Raw genomic sequence first — 19,745 nt, 5'->3', positions numbered from 1 at the left:
ATATGCCGAACTCATATTTGTTAAAAATTAAATACATTTCATATACTTTTCACTTTGGTTACATCTTTGGTATAACATTTTTAATTATATACTAAATGACATACATAAAGAACTAACATTTTATGTTTACGATAAACAGTAACTAATTTTCACATTCATGACCGCAATATTACATTCATTCCGAGTTTACGATATTATAACATTACATCGATTACGTTTTACCATTATAATATCATAACATTGCAGTACATATCAATATATAATGTAACGTTCATGCGAAGAACGAGCCATTTGGATTATTTTTATAAGGTTGAAATTTAATAGGAATTTGAGATGGCATTCACACGTGAGTCTCATTGTTGACTAGTATAGAAAAAAAAGAAAATATAAATTTTCCAACACTCATACTGTAAAATCGTGGGAATTTAATATCGGTGGTATATTGACGAGAAAATGTACATTTCATACGGTTTATGTATCTGACGTGCTAACAGTAGCTAGAATATGCTTTCATTGACTTTTCATTCACAGCAGTAAGCGTTAAAAACTTTTATGTTTTAGACACGAATTATGAATAACGAAAATAAAATAGAAACCGGTGTTTGGAATTCCTCTAAAATTTGTTAGCTATGCATTTTGTAGTAAGCATGATTGAATATAATTCAAGTATTTACAAGTTATCTTAATTTTATTCGGATAGAAACAACACTCTTTGATTCGAATGAAAATAATACATAGAAATCCAAAAGTTGTCTTCATAAATATAAATCTTTTTCCAGTTGATTTCTATCGGTCGCAATTATTAGTTCATGGTGTAAATAACAATATGGGAAAATATTTGAGATCAGCATGTCAGTTTTCGTTATTTCGTTCTCAAAGTGTGCTTTAGGCTAATCAAACTGTTACCTATTAAAATGGTCTTTGATTGGTAACTACTGAAAATATTAATTTTCATAAAATTGATACCGTTTGAATGGTTTAAGTACAGAATACGAAATTTTTGTTAATCTTTCACTGCATCAATTTATAAATGTCATAGATTAGTTGGATAAAATTTTCTTGTTTTATCTATTCTATCGTTATGATTAGTATCGTTAGTTCGATTTAAATGGACGTGGAATCATCGGAATCCGTATCGTCGCATTCATCGCCATACAGTCCCTGAATATTTCCATCGATCCAGTTGTTATCTACCTTTACTTCATACTTGTTCTCTTGAATTTTATTCGAGGGGAGAATTCTTACGTACGTGTTCTTCATGTTCTTCAATTCGGACTGTATGCCGGTGTTCTTCAGCATCGGACTCCTTTCACCGCTACTCACCGACTTCGAACGAACTTTATCTGTAATTTTCTCGCCTTCCACCGATTCCAAAGAGCTTTTCCTTCGACTATTTCTTCTGTTAGACTTTTCTTTGTTGCTCGTCGTCTTTCTTCCTACTTTTGGACTTTCGCTTTCTAAATACTTTCTAATCCACTTCGGGGTCTCGCTCGAGTAAGACGATTTCTTCACGTACTTTGGATTGGCTATAATCATTGGTACGTCTGTTTCTATCACCGTAGTGATTACCTGTTCGTTTTCATCAAAATTACTTTCTAAATACTTCTTCTTCGGTATCGCGGACATGCTTATCTTTCCAAGTATCGAGGAATTGTCATCTGTTTCGTACGTGTACGAGTAATGTTTCTGAATATGTTTAGGTTCATCAACAATATCGATAAGAGCTTCCGAATTCGAAATTTCGTTCTTCCGATTTTCTTCTTTCTCATCCTTGCGAAATCTTTCCAGAGCCTCCTCGAATAAATGTTTCGGTGATTTTCTGCCAAAGTCGAGAGGTTTGATCGGAGAAATTATACTCTGCCTCAGATTGCCTGTAATACTGTGTCTTTGCCTTGTTGGCGGATCAAGCAATCGACGCAGACTCGAATTCCTTATTTCGGGCACCGACATTCTTTCCCTGTTAGGAATCGGTGAGACTGATCTGTGAAGTTTGCTTGTCCTAAGCGTCGTCTGACTCTTCTGTTGTGTTGTAGCTGGTGGTGTCGAAGCAATTGCAGTCGTTATTTTATTTAATTCAGCTGATAATAATTGTCTTTCGCTTGATGGTAGGATCGGAGTTGTGCTTGCCACAAGTACACTTCCAAGGCCTTCTCTAGCGGGACTTTTGAGTTTACCTCCAGGAATTCCTACTTGTTCGTCGATCTTAGGTTGCTGGTGTTCACTGATAGGTGAACTAGCTATCGGTAATAGTCTGGACCGAGTCACATCCTGATTACGTGTCAGTTGACTGTCCAAACTAAATCTTTGCTTCGGCGTGCCTGCTATTAATCTAAGATCGTTTTGCGTCTCTAGTTCCGGTATTGAAAATCTATCTCGATTAAATTTCGTCACAGCCGACTCCTTGAAGTTCCTATATTTAGCACCAATGTCCAACTGCGACAGACGATCCCTCTGGCTAGCGTGTATGGCAGGAGAAAATCTTTTATGCTTGGTAGGCGGTGGAGAGGGAGAATGGAAAACCATTGTGGGTAAATTGAGATCTTTCCCTGTACTTAGGCAAGGTTGAGATAATCTCTGTTGACCACGACCAGGATGGTAATCACCGATAACTAAAGTGGATTGAGAAAGGCGATCTCGTTTCCCTGGTACATCCTGACGCAAGATAAATCTTGTTACGTCCGGTTGAGACAATCTCGAGGTACCTTGATCCATCGTTAAGCTTCCTCTCGAGCTTCCTCCGCCGAACGGCGCGCTTCGTGCTGATAATCTCTCTTCTTCATTAATACTATTATCCCCGGAAGCTGCTTTAAGACTTGTGTAAGACAATCTAGAGCTACGATTCATTCCGACAAAATTGATACCGCTGAAGCTCAAGTTCAACGTAGGTTGAGACATTCTTATACGGCGGTCGGCCGAACCTCCGGATCTTTTGTCGTGGGATATCAGAAGAGTGGGTAGATTCGGTTGAGAATAACGACTTCGTTGACTCGCAGGAGAATAACTCGGTGGGCAAGGTGTCGTTGATTGAGTTCCTTCGTATGTCACGGAGTCCTGAGACTCGATACTGGACTGCGATTGAGGTGGTGGTTTTACGGGAGTAATATGAAGATTCGGATGAGACAGTCGGTTCTTACGACCTTGAGTGGGTTTCTTTAAGTGGTCGATAAGGTTGGGTTGCGAAAGACGGATATAAGGAGTAGGTGGTCGGTTCAGGTACCAGAGGTCCCGTCGGGAATACGGTTCGCATCAAAGGGTACCCTCTTCGCGTAAACGGCGTATGAAAACTGGTCGCACATCTTCGAAGAACGAGGGCAGATCTAATTCCGCTGCCCGTGCGATTCCGCCGTCTTTGCATTCCAGCCAGTACGTATCCATTAATCCCTTCCCCTACGAAATTAATTTCATTCAAGGGCGTTGTCCGATTATAAATTTTACATAAAATATCTACCTTGACATCTACCAAACCGCGATGTGCGATTTTGAAACCTCCTACCGCATCCAAAGCTTTTTTCATTTCTAGGCTAATATGTATTCGTAGCGCTTCGTATAAAACAAATGAAAATTAAAATTAAGTTGTAGAAAAATATGCGTTTAATACCAAAAAGAAAATAAGGAACTTGATGAGATACCTTCCCCAGTTGATTCCATACGACTGGCCGTATTCACAGTATCCCCGAAGAGACAATAACGGGGCATTTTGCTTCCCACGATTCCAGCAACTACGGGCCCTGTATGAGCACCGCTTCGTATTTGAAGACGTTCACCGGGCCGCTTTGGTACTTGAAATACCGATGAAGCTGCTAGAAGATCGAGGGCCATTGTCGCTATTTCAGATACGTGTTTGTCCCCTTTAAAATTTCGTGTCATAAATTTTTTTATTATATTATAATAAGTAGAATTTAAACAACAAACTTGTGTAGGAAAGGATTTCACCATTTCTAACAGGCAAGCCAGAGGCGACCATATATGAATCGCCAATAGTTTCAACTTTGTACACGTCGTAACATTCGATACGCGCATCGAATAACTTGTAGATCGAATTTAGAAAAGTGACAACCTGGAAAAGCGTAATAATTTAAAGTACAGATAAATCGAGGATAATTTTATACATGGTAGGGAAGAATTTTACCTCTAAGGGAGTATTCTCCGCAGCAATTTCTGTGAACCCAACAATATCGCTGAAGTATACGGTTACTGCTTCGTAATATTCCGCTGGAACCTGCGGAACAAAGGAAACGTTTGTATATCAACAACGTAATATTTTTCAAACGCAATTGTTAATTACCTGTTGAGTTTGCTTCAATTGCTGTGCGACGCTAGGAGGCAACATTTGAAAAAGCAACGTGTCACTCTTCCCTTTTTCCTGCTTCAGTTCCCGAGCCTTTTGCGCTAAATTGGCTGCGTACATCTAAAATATTCCAACGAAACATCTAATTACCAACGCATACGGAATCGGTTTATCACCCATTAGAATCGTTAATGGCGGTGAGGATTAAAAAAAATGAGATCAAGCGGTGATGAAAGTCTTTAATTTCATTATCTTGCTATATTGCGAAGTAAAAGAATTATACCGTTGTATCGGTATTCGATTGAAAGGAACAGAAGTACACATCACTTAATTGGAATTGTCGATGCTGCAGCCAATAAAATACTTCTTTCGCTTGGAACATTGAATATTTCCAAACGTTACAAGCAGATAAATAAATTGAAGTTTAAACCTAATTACATTACAATTATGAAAGGAATCAATTATATAAATACTATATCAAGTAAATATGTGTATTTACTTACTTGTATCGTCGCAACCGCATTACGTACTAGCATTATAATGATAGGAGAAACGACCAATACTAGTGCGAGTATAGCTATCCCAGCAACTTCTTTGTTACTCGCATCTTGTAAAGTTGAATTCACATAATCCCTGTTCAATTACAATTACACTATTCAAGTTATCATATAAAAACTATATTTTTCCATTACTCTTATAAAGATTTACCGGATCATGTGACGTAATTCTCGTTGAAGTTTACGCAGCTCATCCACATAAGTAGCCATTGAATCGAAATAAGCGATAGCATCATCAACACTCGGTTTCCTCTTCTGGTTCTGGAGGATTTCATCTCGTCTGTAATGTATGTTTTCCAAACAAACCTTTCTCCCTTATTTCATGCATTTTATACGCCGACGCTCCAACTTTTCACTCATTCATTCTATTATAGAAGTTACGCTTATATTTTGAAAGTCTTTTCTAGCTGTTCGACAAGTCGAAAGTTTGCCTAGACTTAAAAAGCCTCTTCCCTCTCTCTCTCTTTTTTTTTTGCTCTTTTAAATAGTTTTCTTAATATGGTCGTTGCATACCTAGATTTAATTCTTCCATAGTCTGACATGGAGTTGGTGAGTTCGGCGTAAAAATGTTTGAGAGAAGGCACGTATGTGAGAGATCCAGAGAGGAGATCACGTCCAAGAATATCGTGGCGAACGTAGCTGACGTAATTGTCCCCCACAAGGGTTCCACGTCCAAAGTAATTGATTCCGTACACGGAAGAAATACCCAAGCTCTCAATACTCTTCAGCAAATTTTTAAAAGCAATCAGATACCTGAAATGTGCCGAGATATGTCCAATTGCACGAATTCAAATATTTTTTACGTAATTCTTGAATCGTCAACATATATACATATATAAAAAGGAAAAAAGACAAATTTTACTATGTTACGAACTTTAAAATTGATTTTTATTTTCGAAAAGCTTCGAGAAACTCGATGCACTTTATAACTCTCTATCCCACTTTTATAAACTTTCTTTCTGTTAACTGAAAAATTGATTTACTTAACTGAATCCTGAAGTTATCTACCCTCCCCTTATACTTTCTGTCTCATGTTACTAAAGAAATGTAATAATATTGATATTTTACGAGAAATGTGTATGTAACGTACACGTGCTCGGTGTGTTTTACGATAATGTCAACGATAAAATTTTTTCTTTACCTCCAAACTCCACTATTATCCGTCTCTTTGATCTGATTAGTCAGATGGTCTAACATCGCCGCGTTCACGCTCGTATACCACGCCATCACTTCGGTAATGCTGCTCTCTTCTGAACTTATCTTCTGCCTGAGAAATGAACAAAACTTTGTACTCAGACTCGGCTAACTCCCACTATCCATAGGTTAGAAATTGAATGATGGTGTATCCATCGTTTCTTATAGACGCTTTAAGGATGAAACCTAACAAGTAGGGGTTGTATCGATTTTCCGAATTCTTTTATTGCTGGACAATATTTTCTCTTTCATAGAATTCCCTGCTTTTCTCTCAATTCATTAGGCATAGTAGAATGTACGACTATCATGAGTAATGAATGGGAACGGAACTCTGAACAGAGATTCTTGTTAAGAAGAGATACGTGGCAGAGGAAAGTTGAATCGAGTCGACAGATAGTGGAGGTATTCGTTGTATCGAAGTGGGCTTTTAGTCAGAGACATGATAGTCATAGAACGGCAAAGAGAAAGCAGAGGAGAAGTGGAAAGAGGGAGGTGGGCAGAGGGGTCTAAAAATATTGTCTACTGCTCCAAATGGGCGGTCACGCGCTCATGTGTGACAACCTCATCCATTGCTCATAAAGGTAGTTCGACAGAGAAGGCCGAGGAGCGAAAGAGGAAAAATGACGTACGATTTCTTTGAGCCAATTTATTACAGCTCCGTACTTGTGTGTTATTCTCATTTGACATTTTAATGAGACGCGAACATCCACTATACGGGGTACAAACCTCAAACTTCCTTAAACATTAGTATTCTAAACGAGTGAGTACTTAGACTGCCTGTTATAGGTATGGTAACGCAAATCAAGATTTTGAGAATTTAGATTTAGCCATCTGTTTCAACTCCTAAAAGTACCATTACCCTTTAGGTAATGTGAGGTACTAAATAAAGTACAATTTGTTTGAGTTTTCCAATAAATGAAACAAGTAAGGGTTCTAATATTTACGATTAGCAAGAATTTTTCAGTTTGCACACTTTCCTTAATTAATACCCAACAGCATTTAACAATCACTGCAAATTATGCGACTAATTGTTGTTTCAGAAGTTGTCGATAGTTCAATTACATGTTGCAGCCTCCGTTGCACGGATGCAGTATGAAACAAATGTCATTAGATCGTTAATTGGTCGAGATGAGACTAGCCATGACGATAGAAGCTAGTTAGTACATTGAAAATAATCACTTAAATAGCTATCCTAATTAATTCGGTTGACAACTGATGGATCGACAAGCCGAAGATTAATAGAACATCGAGAATCGAACTGTGTCATTTCGTCTTCGATGAAATCGAGTTAACACGGATCCTTTTCCTCCTCGTCATCTTTGTCAGCCACATAATATCTTCGCTGGCAAAAGAAAAGGATTGTTAGCAGCTTGTTACCGGTGCTCCCGCTGACAGAAATGCGTTCTATTATCTGACATATGTTCGTGTAATAGCCAACGCGAAAACCACAAACCCTCGAGTCGATCAATGGAGAATTTCCTATACAAGAATGCCTAGAATCCGATTTCTAGATGCCTAGAAACCGTTTTGGTACTGCAAGAAATCAAAATCCTTCATATTCTTCGATTAGTTTGTTCCTTAATGGAAACTCTCTTTCGGGTCCTAGAGAATTTTTTATACAAAATGTCGGAAAGTGTATTTTTTTGTTTAATATTCGACAAGAATTTGTAACATAAATTGTTTGTACAATGAAGGTAGATGGAAAATGAAATAAATAAGGGTTGATATAATATCTGTCGGTTATTAACGAGCTTCGAAAATTGTTACATGAGAACAATGTACATTTGCGGTCACGTAGAATGGGAAATTTCCACTACATTAACACGTCATCCTACATAATTTATACGGGAAATATGACGCCCTTAATTAGTATCGTTCGTGGGATAGATTAGTAATGTGTTATTACTAAGGCTCTAAATCTAATTCTTTCCTTAATCTCTTCTCGATATTTTGTAAGAAGATATCGTAGACCAATTTTTATTCAAATTTCACGAGTTTTCATGCCTTTGTATAACAAATCAATTTTGGGAACTACGGGTGGAAATTATTCATAACGGATACTTTGACTCTTGGGCTTTTATCGATTTATCGGGTACCCAGTAACGGAGCCTCCCGTCGTTTTCAGTTCGACAGAATGAAAAACATGTCTTCTGTAAATATTCTTGTATTCGCATATTAATGTCATTTCATCGTGTTTCCGTTGAGATGCAATGAGATGTAATCTTATTTTTGTATCTTGGCAACCTTAACATAGATATCGATGACACGATAGTTCGAAGAAAACGAAAGTTAATAAATTTTCGATAATGGAATGCTTATTTGCTTTTTTCGTCGAGATGTAGCGATCGCTCGTCTTAGACTCGGTCTTGGAAAAACTGGATCCTGGTTACGTATTTTTATAATCGATCGATATACCAAGACAAATGCGACACGACGGTGCTATTATAAAAGCATACACCGTTTTACCATACGTTCCACACCATGCGGATTATCTTTGCCGCACCTTTTGGCTCTCCCCTTCTAATTAGATGATCGAGTAATATCTACTATTGTAATATCACATGCTGTATTTGTAGGTGTAGAATAATTTTAATACCCTAATATTCTATGCGACACGAACAGGGGAAATATGATCGATTGGTGAAATTTCGTATCGCTTGATGTATCAGCATTTTTTCTTCTTTTATGTATATACACGCGATATTAACGTTAAAATATCGCTATTTTTATCGCATCATGTTTCATGTATCGTGTATAAATTATTAATATTATTAAAATTTCTTCAATTCTATTTTTGCTAATGAGTACTAATTATTGTTGCATATATCGTAGATTATAATAGAAATGAAAATTTACGAGCGCTAAAAGCAAAATACTAGATTGATCGGATATCGAAAAAGGAAGTTCTTATATTATCGAGCTGCAAGGAGAGGTACGCGGAAGAGGAAAATTGTCCACTTCGAGGTTGAATGGAAATTCAACAAGTGTCGGAACGGAGACCGGAGGGAATAGAGGATTGCGCCGTAACTTTCCATATAATCATATGTTGCTAAGACAAAGACTAACATCAGAAGTGCGCGAGTATACTTCCATTAAATCCTTTTTATCTTGCTATCAGCTTTAAAATAATCTTCCCCTTTGACACATCGCGAATGACTAAATCAGATCCTCCGCTTTAAATTTCCAACAGCTTAATTTAGCAGTGGTTGCCAAAAGAGATGTTGAAGCCAAGGATGAAGAAAATCGTTATTGTTTAATCGATTACGTCAAGGAAGTTATGGTAATTCAGGTAAAAGCCATTAGACACATAACGGATCTTCTGACGTCATTAGTGATGCACGTGGATTCTGTCTGGAGTAAAGAGGGCCGGTGTCGAGTATTTGCTAATCGATTCCTTACCTGAAATCCTCGAGGCGTGCTTGGAAGGCCTCTTTGCTGACCACGTCATAGGTTTGCGTCTTGCTCTCATCCCTCGGTACCGAGACCAGGGGCCACGTAGTCATGTTATGAAGAGCTTGATCGGTTATGGCGAACCTCTGCGTCAAGTTCGACCTTCAACAGACGCAAGAGACCATGGCGTATTAGTACTGCGTCGATAAATTGGCGGAGAGGCTGTGGTTATTTATTTGTTTTAGTTCGCGTTGCCATTCACAAAGCCGAGACGTTCCTGAAGGATTATGGAATTATTTTTACCAGGGAAATTTCGTTAATATTTTACAGAGTTTCCCTCAGTTCTATCAAAGAATCGAAGCGGAAGGGTCAGGTCAATATGTCACGTTTCACCGATCATGCGACTCTAATCGCTGAAACCTTGAATTTACGAATACCAATAAGTACAAATCGAAAGCAAATTAAGATTTAGAAAATCGTTTAGATTAATCTCATGTGATTTCTGTACTCGTTATAATTCCCCTGGCGTGAATCTTTATTTCGATTGGAAACTATTTAGGTCGAAGACTGTTTTCGCATTCTGTGGAGCGACTGTTTTCTCGAAATGCTAAGAAAAGTGTATCGCGTCTGTGGTGCCTTGATTAGAGGATATCCTGCTTGCTCATCTGTTTTCATTGGCCTGTACGTTAAAGGGTTCCTCCTCTTTGGACAAATAGCTTTTGTCACTAAGTCACGTATACCGAAAGATCAAGCGATCTTAAAGGCTTCTGGTGAACAGTAAAACGATTGTACAGCATCGTGTACGAATCTAATGCATTTCGTATGATACTTTGCGACACAAATTCAAATCGTATATCTTTGATATTGATTCAAGAGAAAGCTTAATAACAGGCTGCATGATAATACCTTAGAGTGCTGCCATTAGTGTAAATAAAGAATGCAACCTCAGATCTTTCGAGCTGCATCCGCGTGACAACCTTCCCTAAGTCTGTGGCGATTGTTACCTGTAAAAAGTTAAGAACCATAATCAATCAACGTTTGACAAGAAAAGAATAAAAAATAAACAAATTATTAGAAGAAGTTGCAAACACGTGACAACATCGAGGACCAAATATCCTCTTAAAAATTATTACATAGTGTATTACCGTAACTATATCGCTGAACAATTAAAATATCAAAATGCATGAAGACCAAAGCCTTGTCAATGTTGCCGCCGAGCTCGTGAAACTTCCGGAAGGAGATGAAACTAATCGTAAGGGAAGGACAAAGTGGACAGAATAGGGCGAGTGAATACCTCTTAGGTACACATTGTCTGGTCACTCGAACTTCTAAGTACCTAAATGGCCTTCTGTTATACTTGCGACGCTTCTACGTTTCATACAGCATTTCAGCAATTATAGATCGGCTGTCGTGATAAAGCGTCGCAAAAAATGATGGTGAAATACCGCCTCTTTTTCACATTTCAGGATACGAAGAAGCGACATTTTAAAACGAATGGACGTTGGAATTTCTCGATTAATGCATAATAATGAATAGTCGACGAGTCTCTAAAATTAATTTAATCTTTATCGTTTTCAGTGCCATCTAACAATTTTCAATAATGTACAGAGTGTTGTTGACACATTCGTTCATCGAGAATGGGGGAAATTCGAACGAAATAATGTCAGGTTTGCACGTCTGGTATACTAACGTTTTATAGCCAGTACGTCAGAATTAATCGCGACAACAGACGTTCTCCGACTGTATCGACTGAATACTGAATCTCCGTCACGATAATCTCCATCGTGGATTAAAAGTTGCGAAATTATTAAAAATTCCGAAAGCTTCTCTCTTCTATAATACGCACTTCTAAAAGTGAAATTGAGGTCGTTATACAAAAAAATGATCTCTCCGTAAACAAATTTAATCATTCCGTGGTATCATAAACAATTTAATTTTTATCAATAAAGTATAAGAAAAGGGCGATGACTTTAAAAGGCAAATGAAATTCGTTCTCTTCGGTTTTCCTATAGGTTTTAATTATGGAGGGCGTGGCAGAGCGGCAACGCGAACGAGTATAAAACTCTCGACACGCTTAGCAGGACGACAGCAAACACTGGGAACGATGAAGATAGGGACGAGGACAAGCAAGGAGGAGAATGCGTCCATTCTTTTCTGCCTTTCCTCATGCCACGCCACCGTGCTCGTCAAACAAGTAACTCAAGATCGAACGGTGCACTCGAGACTACACCCCGTTTCGATAAATTTCGATCGGATCTACCACTCTCCTTCTTCGTCAACTTGTCCAGTACTACGCTACAATAATGATCATCCAAGAACCAGGCGAGGCTACTTCATTCTAGTATGGAAATTTTTTCGACGATAGCTAAGGGTAGAATTGACATGTTCACTGCGTACGGCGTGGATCTTAATCGGCATGTATCTAGATTATGTATAGTATCGACTGGCATGTGAACTAAAAATCACGGAACTATGAAAAAATATTTTATGTCGATCTACATCAAACGCATATTTAAAGTCTCACGATACAAAGACGGGTATTGTATGAAAATTATTTGTCAGCATATAATATTTTACGAAATGAAAATCGTATCTTTAATTAACCATTATCGGTTACTTATGTAACGATCGGCTTCTCTGTTGACAAGATTTTTGATTTCATGGAAGACAAGAATCGAAACTCGGAAAAGGGGAGGGAAGTTCAAATAATTTTTCGGGTCTGTTTCGAAAAGATTGCACGCCATATGTTTTTATAGTTGTGACGAAATAAAAGAGTAAAAGAGTTGTTGACTCCTCCATTAACTGGAATTCCATTTTCGTGGATCGATCGTTTACTGGTAACAATACGGTTCTGTATGAAGAACCATTGTGAAAAACTCGATGCACCATGAAACAATACCTATGTACCCTTGTTGATGACCAATGTATTGTGTTATGATAGAATGGGCTATTGCTAGTTATTTACATCACAATAGAAAATATCATCGTTGATGGTACGTAATCGATAGATCGATATTGACGACTAACGAATCGGAACGAAAAAGTATCCTTTCCTAAAGAACACTGTCACCGATCGTACCATAAAAAAACTTATTAACGCATTTTAATTCCCCCTGAGAAGGCGATCATGCCTCTGGATATGTTCTCTCGCCGATCAGTATATTGAGAGAGAAACACCAGCTTCGACGCGCAATATTCGTTACTGTGCACCGTTTTAATTTACCAACAACATGCCAATCGAAAGAATCGCTTTAAAAAACAGATTGATTAGAAACTCAAGTATCGATTACGAGCATTGGTAATCAACCAGTGTAACCCATGGCGTGATTATTGAACTCGCTATCGAACAAATATTAACGCCAAAAATTGAATATTACCACGTTTCATGTTTGTAGAACTGGCAATGAGTCTCGTTAAAATTTAGCGTGACCGGCATTAAGGAAAACGAATATGTATTAAAGAAGGTACTGAGCCGGAAAATGAAGAATCGGGGTCAACCATAAAAGGATTTATACCGATTTGATAATCGTCCTCTGCAGTAAGGAGACTCTTATCCGTTTAGAAGGAACGCAACGCGGTATGGCGGATAGAATACCAGGGAATAGAGATAAAAATTTCCTAAATTACATCGTATTTTTCGTGTAAACAGAACAGTTGTATATCCGATATTTTTCAGTGTAGATAACCCCACACCGAAAAATATTTCCGACCATTTTTGATAAACGCATGGAATCCTTGGAATCACGATAAATAACAGTTGACAGGCATCCCCAGTCGTGCAACATGCAGTGCCACGCAATTTATGTCTCCAATTTAACAAGTGTGTGTAATCGATTTTTGAGAAGTTACTCCGCTATAAAGGTATTAAAAATCATTGTAAATTATAGGCAAAGGGTTTGCAAACCGATACGTTATCATGACTTATATGCTTTTTTTGTTGGAACAATTGAAGAAATGGATGTAGAATGCATCGACCACGCTTGAAAGAATGAGTACGTAGGTGTGGTGCATATTTACTCACTCCTTCGTTACTGTTGGATAGTTCGTTGATCGATTATTACCATTAATCGTACGTAATACTACGCCACTATGTGTATGCCGAGAAAAAACGAATGTTAAGAAATGCTACTTTCCGATCCATAAATTTACGTGATCTTAAATCTCGGATGAATTTAGAAAAACTTAAGGTGAATTGAAAAAACAATTACGAAAGTTTAGAAAACTAATCCACGGTGCGAATAAAATATTTGGTTTAAGAAACATCTAGCCCCTAGATTACCTGCGTTTCAATGTCAGAGACCTCCTGCCGATAGATCAGAATGTCATGGAGGGTGTTAGCTGTCTGAACGATCAACGCTAGGATCGGTATGAATGGTAGCGCCAGCATTTGTAGCAGTTGAATTCGTCGTCCACGGCGATGAGCCGGATTCGTGGCACGTGTCCAGCAGGACTTCTTTCGGTTCGTCTTCGTCGCCGAGACATCGTCCGACGAGAGACTCCTCACCGAGCTTACTTCCGCCACGCACGAGCCATTACGCGGTGACATGCTGAAATAATTTCACCGTTTCCCTGAATTCCTAGCCGAAAGCGAGTCATTTACTTTGATCGTGGTCACAACAATACAATAACTACGACAGACAGCATAGTGCGTTTCATTAGAACAATACTAATGAAAAATATCAATTAAAAATTCCGTGATGCCTTCCCATGTCACGCACGATATTCGATTTTTCGTCTAAAGGAGCATCGTTGATGGTATAACGCCTTGGTTAATGGCAGGTGCAGAACATGCATATACGCATTGAAACGTTTTTGAACACGAAACGATGGTTGTGTAAGTGAGCGTGCGTGTACGCGCTGCAAGCGGGGCAAGTATTGTAATTAAACTATGCAAGCTATTTTACACTTAACTACATTAAAAGAAGACTATTTACGCTCAACTACACGACACACAAGAGCTAACCTGTGAGAGTAGATTACGAGTAGTTCTACACCAGCGTGCGCGTGCAACGTTATACACTACTCTTGCGCTCGTGTATAATTCGATACGAGGCCACGAATTTAATGGCTGACAAAATGTCACTATATCCGTTGAGCTTTTGACTATCGAACTATCACATATCGATGTTTTATCCTGTACGAATTTATATCAATTTATTTTTCCAAATTATTTCTTTGCCTATGCATAAAAATATACATGTCGTTCGTGTCGTGTCCTTTTAACGCTCGATTACGATATATGCATCTTTTGATGACTTTTCAATGCCACAGGCTACCTTTGTTTCCTCCTAATTCGCTAGGGAAACTAAATAATCGAGCAAACGAATAATGAACGGGGATGGCCTCGAGAAGAAAGGAAGCCTTTGACATCGGCGTGCACGAGCGACTCCTTTGATACACGTGTCTTTCCTCTGTACATCATGAAAGAAAATCAAGCGTCTAAGGAGAGGATCGAACGAACGGTTGAATAGTAGACTGATTGTCACAAGTATACCGTCAGACACAAATTAGTAAGTCTACTCCCACCTTTTTGATCTCTAACCAAATGCTTGCAATCGCGGCGATTTGTTTTTATCTTCTTCGCTGCGAAACGCAGGCTACGAACGATAGTTCAGTATGAAAACACGGGATGTGCATTAAAGCTTCTCTTCCCCTCCGGTTTGCTTTTCCAGTTCGATGCATCTTTCGATTCAATTAATTCGCAGGATCGGGAAACAACGTTTAACCATCGAAGAACGCGCGATAGAACAGCAACAGAGAAACATTGCTTACAGCTGACTTCCGTAAACCGCAGCCTGAACAAAATGATCGTCGCTGACGCGCATTGCCTGTTGTTCTCTGAATACAAGGTAATAGTCTCACAACAGCCAAGTAAGTTTAAGACCATAAGACCCTTTTCTTTCTCTAAACTTTGCACACAATGAAACTAACTGCCGTGAAATCAAATCTTTAAGGGTGGAAAGCTTCCACAATACTGTTATTACACTCTCTGCAGTTTCTTTAATTTCCGGAAATAACGATAAGGATGATTCGAGTCAAATGGACCATAGAAAAGGTCACAGGTTTGTCTCTTTCGTAAAAATTTCTTCTAACAAAAAGCTCGTCGGTGTAAAAATTTATAGACGAGCTATTATCCAGCATCTTAAGCAATACTTCACAATACATATTCCTGCAAACGACTGCAAGTGAATTGAGTATTAATTCGAACAAATACGAAAGCATCACGCGAAGCACTTATTGACACAGAACAGCAACGAGGCTCAAGAGACCAGGAGAAAGACAAATTCACCTGTACATGTATTAGATATATGTTTAATGGAGAACAAAAACTTCGATGCCAGGAATAGGTACTGTGCCTCAAAGAAAATATGTCAAACTGTACGTTGAACAGAGAAAAACGATCGCATAAAGCGAGGGAAGAATGTAGGAAGCAATCTTGTGAACTGCTCTCGTCGTAGATTGCTTCTACTATAAATTTTGCATAGTAACCTGTAACATAGTTTGGAATCTTTCATGAATTCGGGCGAATTCCAATATAAAGACTCCCATGCATTGTGCAAAGCAGAATCGAAGTGGAGGAAACTCGATCCACGCATGAATTATTATTATCAGACACGACGGTCGATCAACGTCCTCATCGAGGAAGAAACTGGAAGAATAAAAGGGATCCGTAACAAAGAAAGCTCATAGCCTCCTACAGGTTTCCTTCGAGAATGTAGACATGTTGCAGATACGTGTAACGAGGCTTTCCCTTCCAACCCCTAGTTGTTGTTGTCGCTTGGACGATCGGAATAACGCCATGCTAGTCGAGAGAGCAAGCTGCAATTAATGAACCACAGGGAGGCATGGTGCAAGCCTGTCCCATACTTGTCGTAGGAGGCAACCCACCATTAGATTATGCACCGTTACTGTAGTGGTTTATTGCCATGTTACTACACACGATGTAAAGGGAATCCACGTCGACTCGAAGAACCACATCACGGTATCTACTCGGAACCGCACCTTTATAATTGCGTATGTCGTGTTACGCTATAAGCGAAACCTCGTGAAACGATTTACACTCTACTAAAACTTCAAAACATATGAATGACTCTAAATGGATCCATGATTTACGTGAAATTTGTCGAGTGACGGAGATTAAAAGGCCAGAATAGATGTACAACTTGGAATAAGGATTTGCTAGATTTTATGGGAACCTGTAAAAAAAAAAGTAGGATTATCGGTAAATGGCTGGGTTGAAATATCGTTATTCGATATACCGGTTATGAAGGAACTAACTTATCGAAAATCGTATAATCGCAAAGCCACGTAATCGGTTACTTCTGAGGCTTTCCACGTACTGGTTTATGAGGTCTATCGCTAAACCGCATAATCACCACGAAACCATAAATCCATCAACAAAGAAGGTAGACGAGTATGATTCTTTCATCGCTGAAAGGAAGTTTAAAGAGTAGATGAATGCATTGAGCTAGGCGACGCTGCTTTATTTCGTGTAAAAAGAAGATTCCCCTCTGCGGAAGGGGAAAGTCGAAATTAACAAGTGGAATTTTCTTAAAGTGCATATGCTTGGATATTAAGTACGTGGAGTACCAAACTTTTAGATAAGTGAAAAGTAAATTCGTTTAGCAAGCGTATAAAAACAACGACGCGTATAAAAATAAAACGAAGGAAATTACGGGAGTGAAAAGTTTGGACAAGAAATCGTCAAGGGGAAGCCTGCTGTTCTCGATTTAGCCAGAGAATATTTGCTTATTCCTCGGCTGCATAAGCTTGGTAACTGTTGAAAAGTCACGAATCGACCGACGACCCCTGAAACCATGATCAAAAGCTCGAAGCAGGAAGCATCGGTACGGCAGCGATTTCTGAAAAGCTAGAGGAGGTAAAAGCACGATAGTGGAAGATATCCACGGATGCATCGATGCAGCCGAAGTATCGTGTAGCTACTCAATCGCATGCAAACCGATATACTCACTCGTTTTGTATGGTGAGCATGACTGCAGGGGCCACGGTGTCCACCCTCACCTCGCGCGATCTCTCGCGATTCGATGGATCCGACTTCGGGCCTGAATGACTTAGGTACAACCAGGCGTATTATCTCATAGAGGAGGCTGCTCTCTCTGTCCATTCAGTCTCGATATAAAGGTACGCGGGGAAGGGGCTACTATCAAACCATCTCAATGGCAACGACTACAAATAATCTACGAGCTGCAATCTTACGTACATACGTTGCGCTCCGCTATCTTGTATGCACGACTAAATGCTATCGTTTTTTTTCATTTCGGATTCACAAGATTCTCCTCCATTTCTATCAATTCGATCGATCGTCGTCACATTACGCATTTCCACGGAATCCCGTGCCGTTAATGGGGAAAATCATTGTTATCCTTCCTCCTTCCTCTCCTCCTTTTTTGTCTTCTTTTTCTTTTCTTTTTTAATGAAAGAATTCTGATACTAGGGAAAACTCGGCAGACTCGCGGGAAAAATATATCAAGTAACTTTTTGCCTGTGATTTATGTCACATCGGAAGAAGTAAATAGAATTCGATATAATCAACTTAAATTTGATTTTGTTCTCGGAAGAAATTTAGATTCATCTGAAATTTGACTCGTAAGCGGAGTAACTAACAAGTGATCTTTGAATCTAGGTATACAAAATAATGGCCGTTTTGTGGCGGTTTTACATTACAATTAAAAAAATATTATAGCTGCAAGAATTTTACGAAACTCAAGAATTGTGAGAAAGAACAGATAGAAGGAAATAGGAACAATTATTTCACAGGCATTAACGAGGTACAGTTTGATCCGCAGCATGCAAAATTTTAGAATTTGGCTAGAATATAACAACACTTAGGTTAATTGCATGCTACAGTGATAAAGGGAAAGGAGAATGTGAACGGGGTAAATAATTACATTAACATCGAAGGAAGATACATACGAAAAAAATTAAATAGACATTCGATTTTAAAAAGATCGCATGCCGGTTCCTATTCGTGAATAGATCCGTGGCAAAGAAACAAGAGTATCCATCAGTACGAGCAACCACGAACAACCGGTGTACGTCAATAGAGAAAATTGCTCTTACGCGTGTTTAAACGAGGACCACGAGAGACACGTGGTTGAAGTCACGAGGACGTTCCTCTCTCGTGGTTAAAACTATCCTCGTCTCCTTCGCTCTTTCTTTCAGTTTTCGCTTCCTCTTCCCGCTCAACGGTACTTTGTACCTGTATTTTGTTCGTTATTCGGTTACACCGATCGTATCTAATAATTCTTTCTCTCCTTTGATCACAATGGATAATTTTCAGAACTATTCTGTTAATTCTTTAATCTTCCTTTTAAGCATTTAATAATATTTAAGGATTTTTTGATCGAAATATTTTGGTACTTTTCTTTTTCTCTCACCCTCTCTTTTCTTTTCGATTGTTCTCTTACTTCGATCTTAATTCAAAGATTTTGAATATAAATATTCTCTATGATTTTTTCTTCTGTTCCTGATTTTTAAATATTTGGTGATTGTATTAAATTATAAGTAAACACGATGAGAAGTATTCGACGTGATTTGAGATTAAAAAGCCGATGTAGAAGCCGAAAGAACAAACAGGTGCTTCCGCATGGAATGCGCGACCGCATACTGACGATGTGATCCAGGAACGTTAGCTGATACACGATAGACTCCTTCGACGTCCAATGCGCATCCACGACAACCCTACCGAACACCAACGTGTTCCAACCCTCTTTTCTGACTTTTACATCGGATCCCTTCGACATAAGGCTGACACAAGTTAAATTATAAATTCTCTTGCAAATTCAATTTATCTGTAATGTAGTAGAAAATAAAAAAGTATAGTACTCCTCATTCCCAAACTTCCAATTCTATTAATATAACTATTAAAAATCTTACTTACTTACTTAGCATATGCATCGGAACATCATGCATAGAAATATTTTAAGAAGTTTGTAACACATTTTTCTATTTGTATACATAAAAGTGCATAAACTGCAGGATTGATTTGAAATATAATATTGTAATTATCGATACGAGAACTTATAAACAAATATCAATATCATTTAATGAATTTTTATTTAGATTTCGTTGTTTGACACATGCGAATATTTCAATACTCCAATAAAACTGCATTGTGTTGCCATCTCTGAAGGAAACTATAAGTAATTTATAACACGAAAGTTTTTGACGTCAATCGACAATTTTGCTATCTTATCTGTTTTGTACTTGACATTTTCTCTTTGTAAACTTCATTTATCTTTTTTGCTCGCACTTATTTTCATCTTCAATAAAAATACAAGACTGTATGGAACTTC

The 19,745-nt window shown here is 38.4% G+C and overlaps 1 protein-coding gene and 1 long non-coding RNA gene across 3 annotated transcripts; one reads left to right on the top strand and one right to left on the bottom strand.

Annotated features, from left to right (window-relative positions):
• Positions 1 to 16: 16 nt before the first annotated feature.
• Positions 17 to 18,615, bottom strand: LOC117205388. Of its 2 annotated transcripts, XM_033443742.1 has the most exons (15): positions 17,402 to 17,563; positions 13,709 to 13,976; positions 10,336 to 10,433; positions 9,439 to 9,591; positions 5,987 to 6,112; positions 5,359 to 5,598; positions 4,997 to 5,125; positions 4,792 to 4,921; positions 4,286 to 4,408; positions 4,130 to 4,219; positions 3,934 to 4,057; positions 3,630 to 3,848; positions 3,449 to 3,540; positions 3,258 to 3,387; positions 17 to 3,137 (listed from the first exon to the last, which is right to left on the bottom strand). In XM_033443742.1, exons 1-15 carry the CDS (start codon positions 17,419 to 17,421, stop codon positions 1,105 to 1,107), a joined length of 3,975 nt encoding a protein of 1,324 aa, XP_033299633.1. In that variant the 5' UTR covers positions 17,422 to 17,563; the 3' UTR covers positions 17 to 1,104. The 2 variants fall into 2 exon arrangements, with proteins under 2 accessions (XP_033299633.1, XP_033299632.1); XM_033443741.1 differs by lacking the exon at positions 17,402 to 17,563 and adding an exon at positions 18,511 to 18,615 and having other exon boundaries at positions 2,863 to 3,387.
• LOC117205397 lies at positions 14,713 to 15,636 on the top strand. The gene is made up of 2 exons (XR_004487225.1): positions 14,713 to 14,939; positions 15,135 to 15,636. It is a non-coding gene; the product is annotated as an uncharacterized LOC117205397 (long non-coding RNA).
• Positions 18,616 to 19,745: the final 1,130 nt, after the last annotated feature.

This window comes from Bombus bifarius, unplaced genomic scaffold, assembly GCF_011952205.1.
Source record: "Bombus bifarius isolate JDL3187 unplaced genomic scaffold, Bbif_JDL3187 scf7180000007990, whole genome shotgun sequence".
Classification (NCBI taxonomy): domain Eukaryota; kingdom Metazoa; phylum Arthropoda; class Insecta; order Hymenoptera; family Apidae; genus Bombus; species Bombus bifarius.
This window is presented reverse-complemented; position numbering and strand designations above follow the sequence as displayed.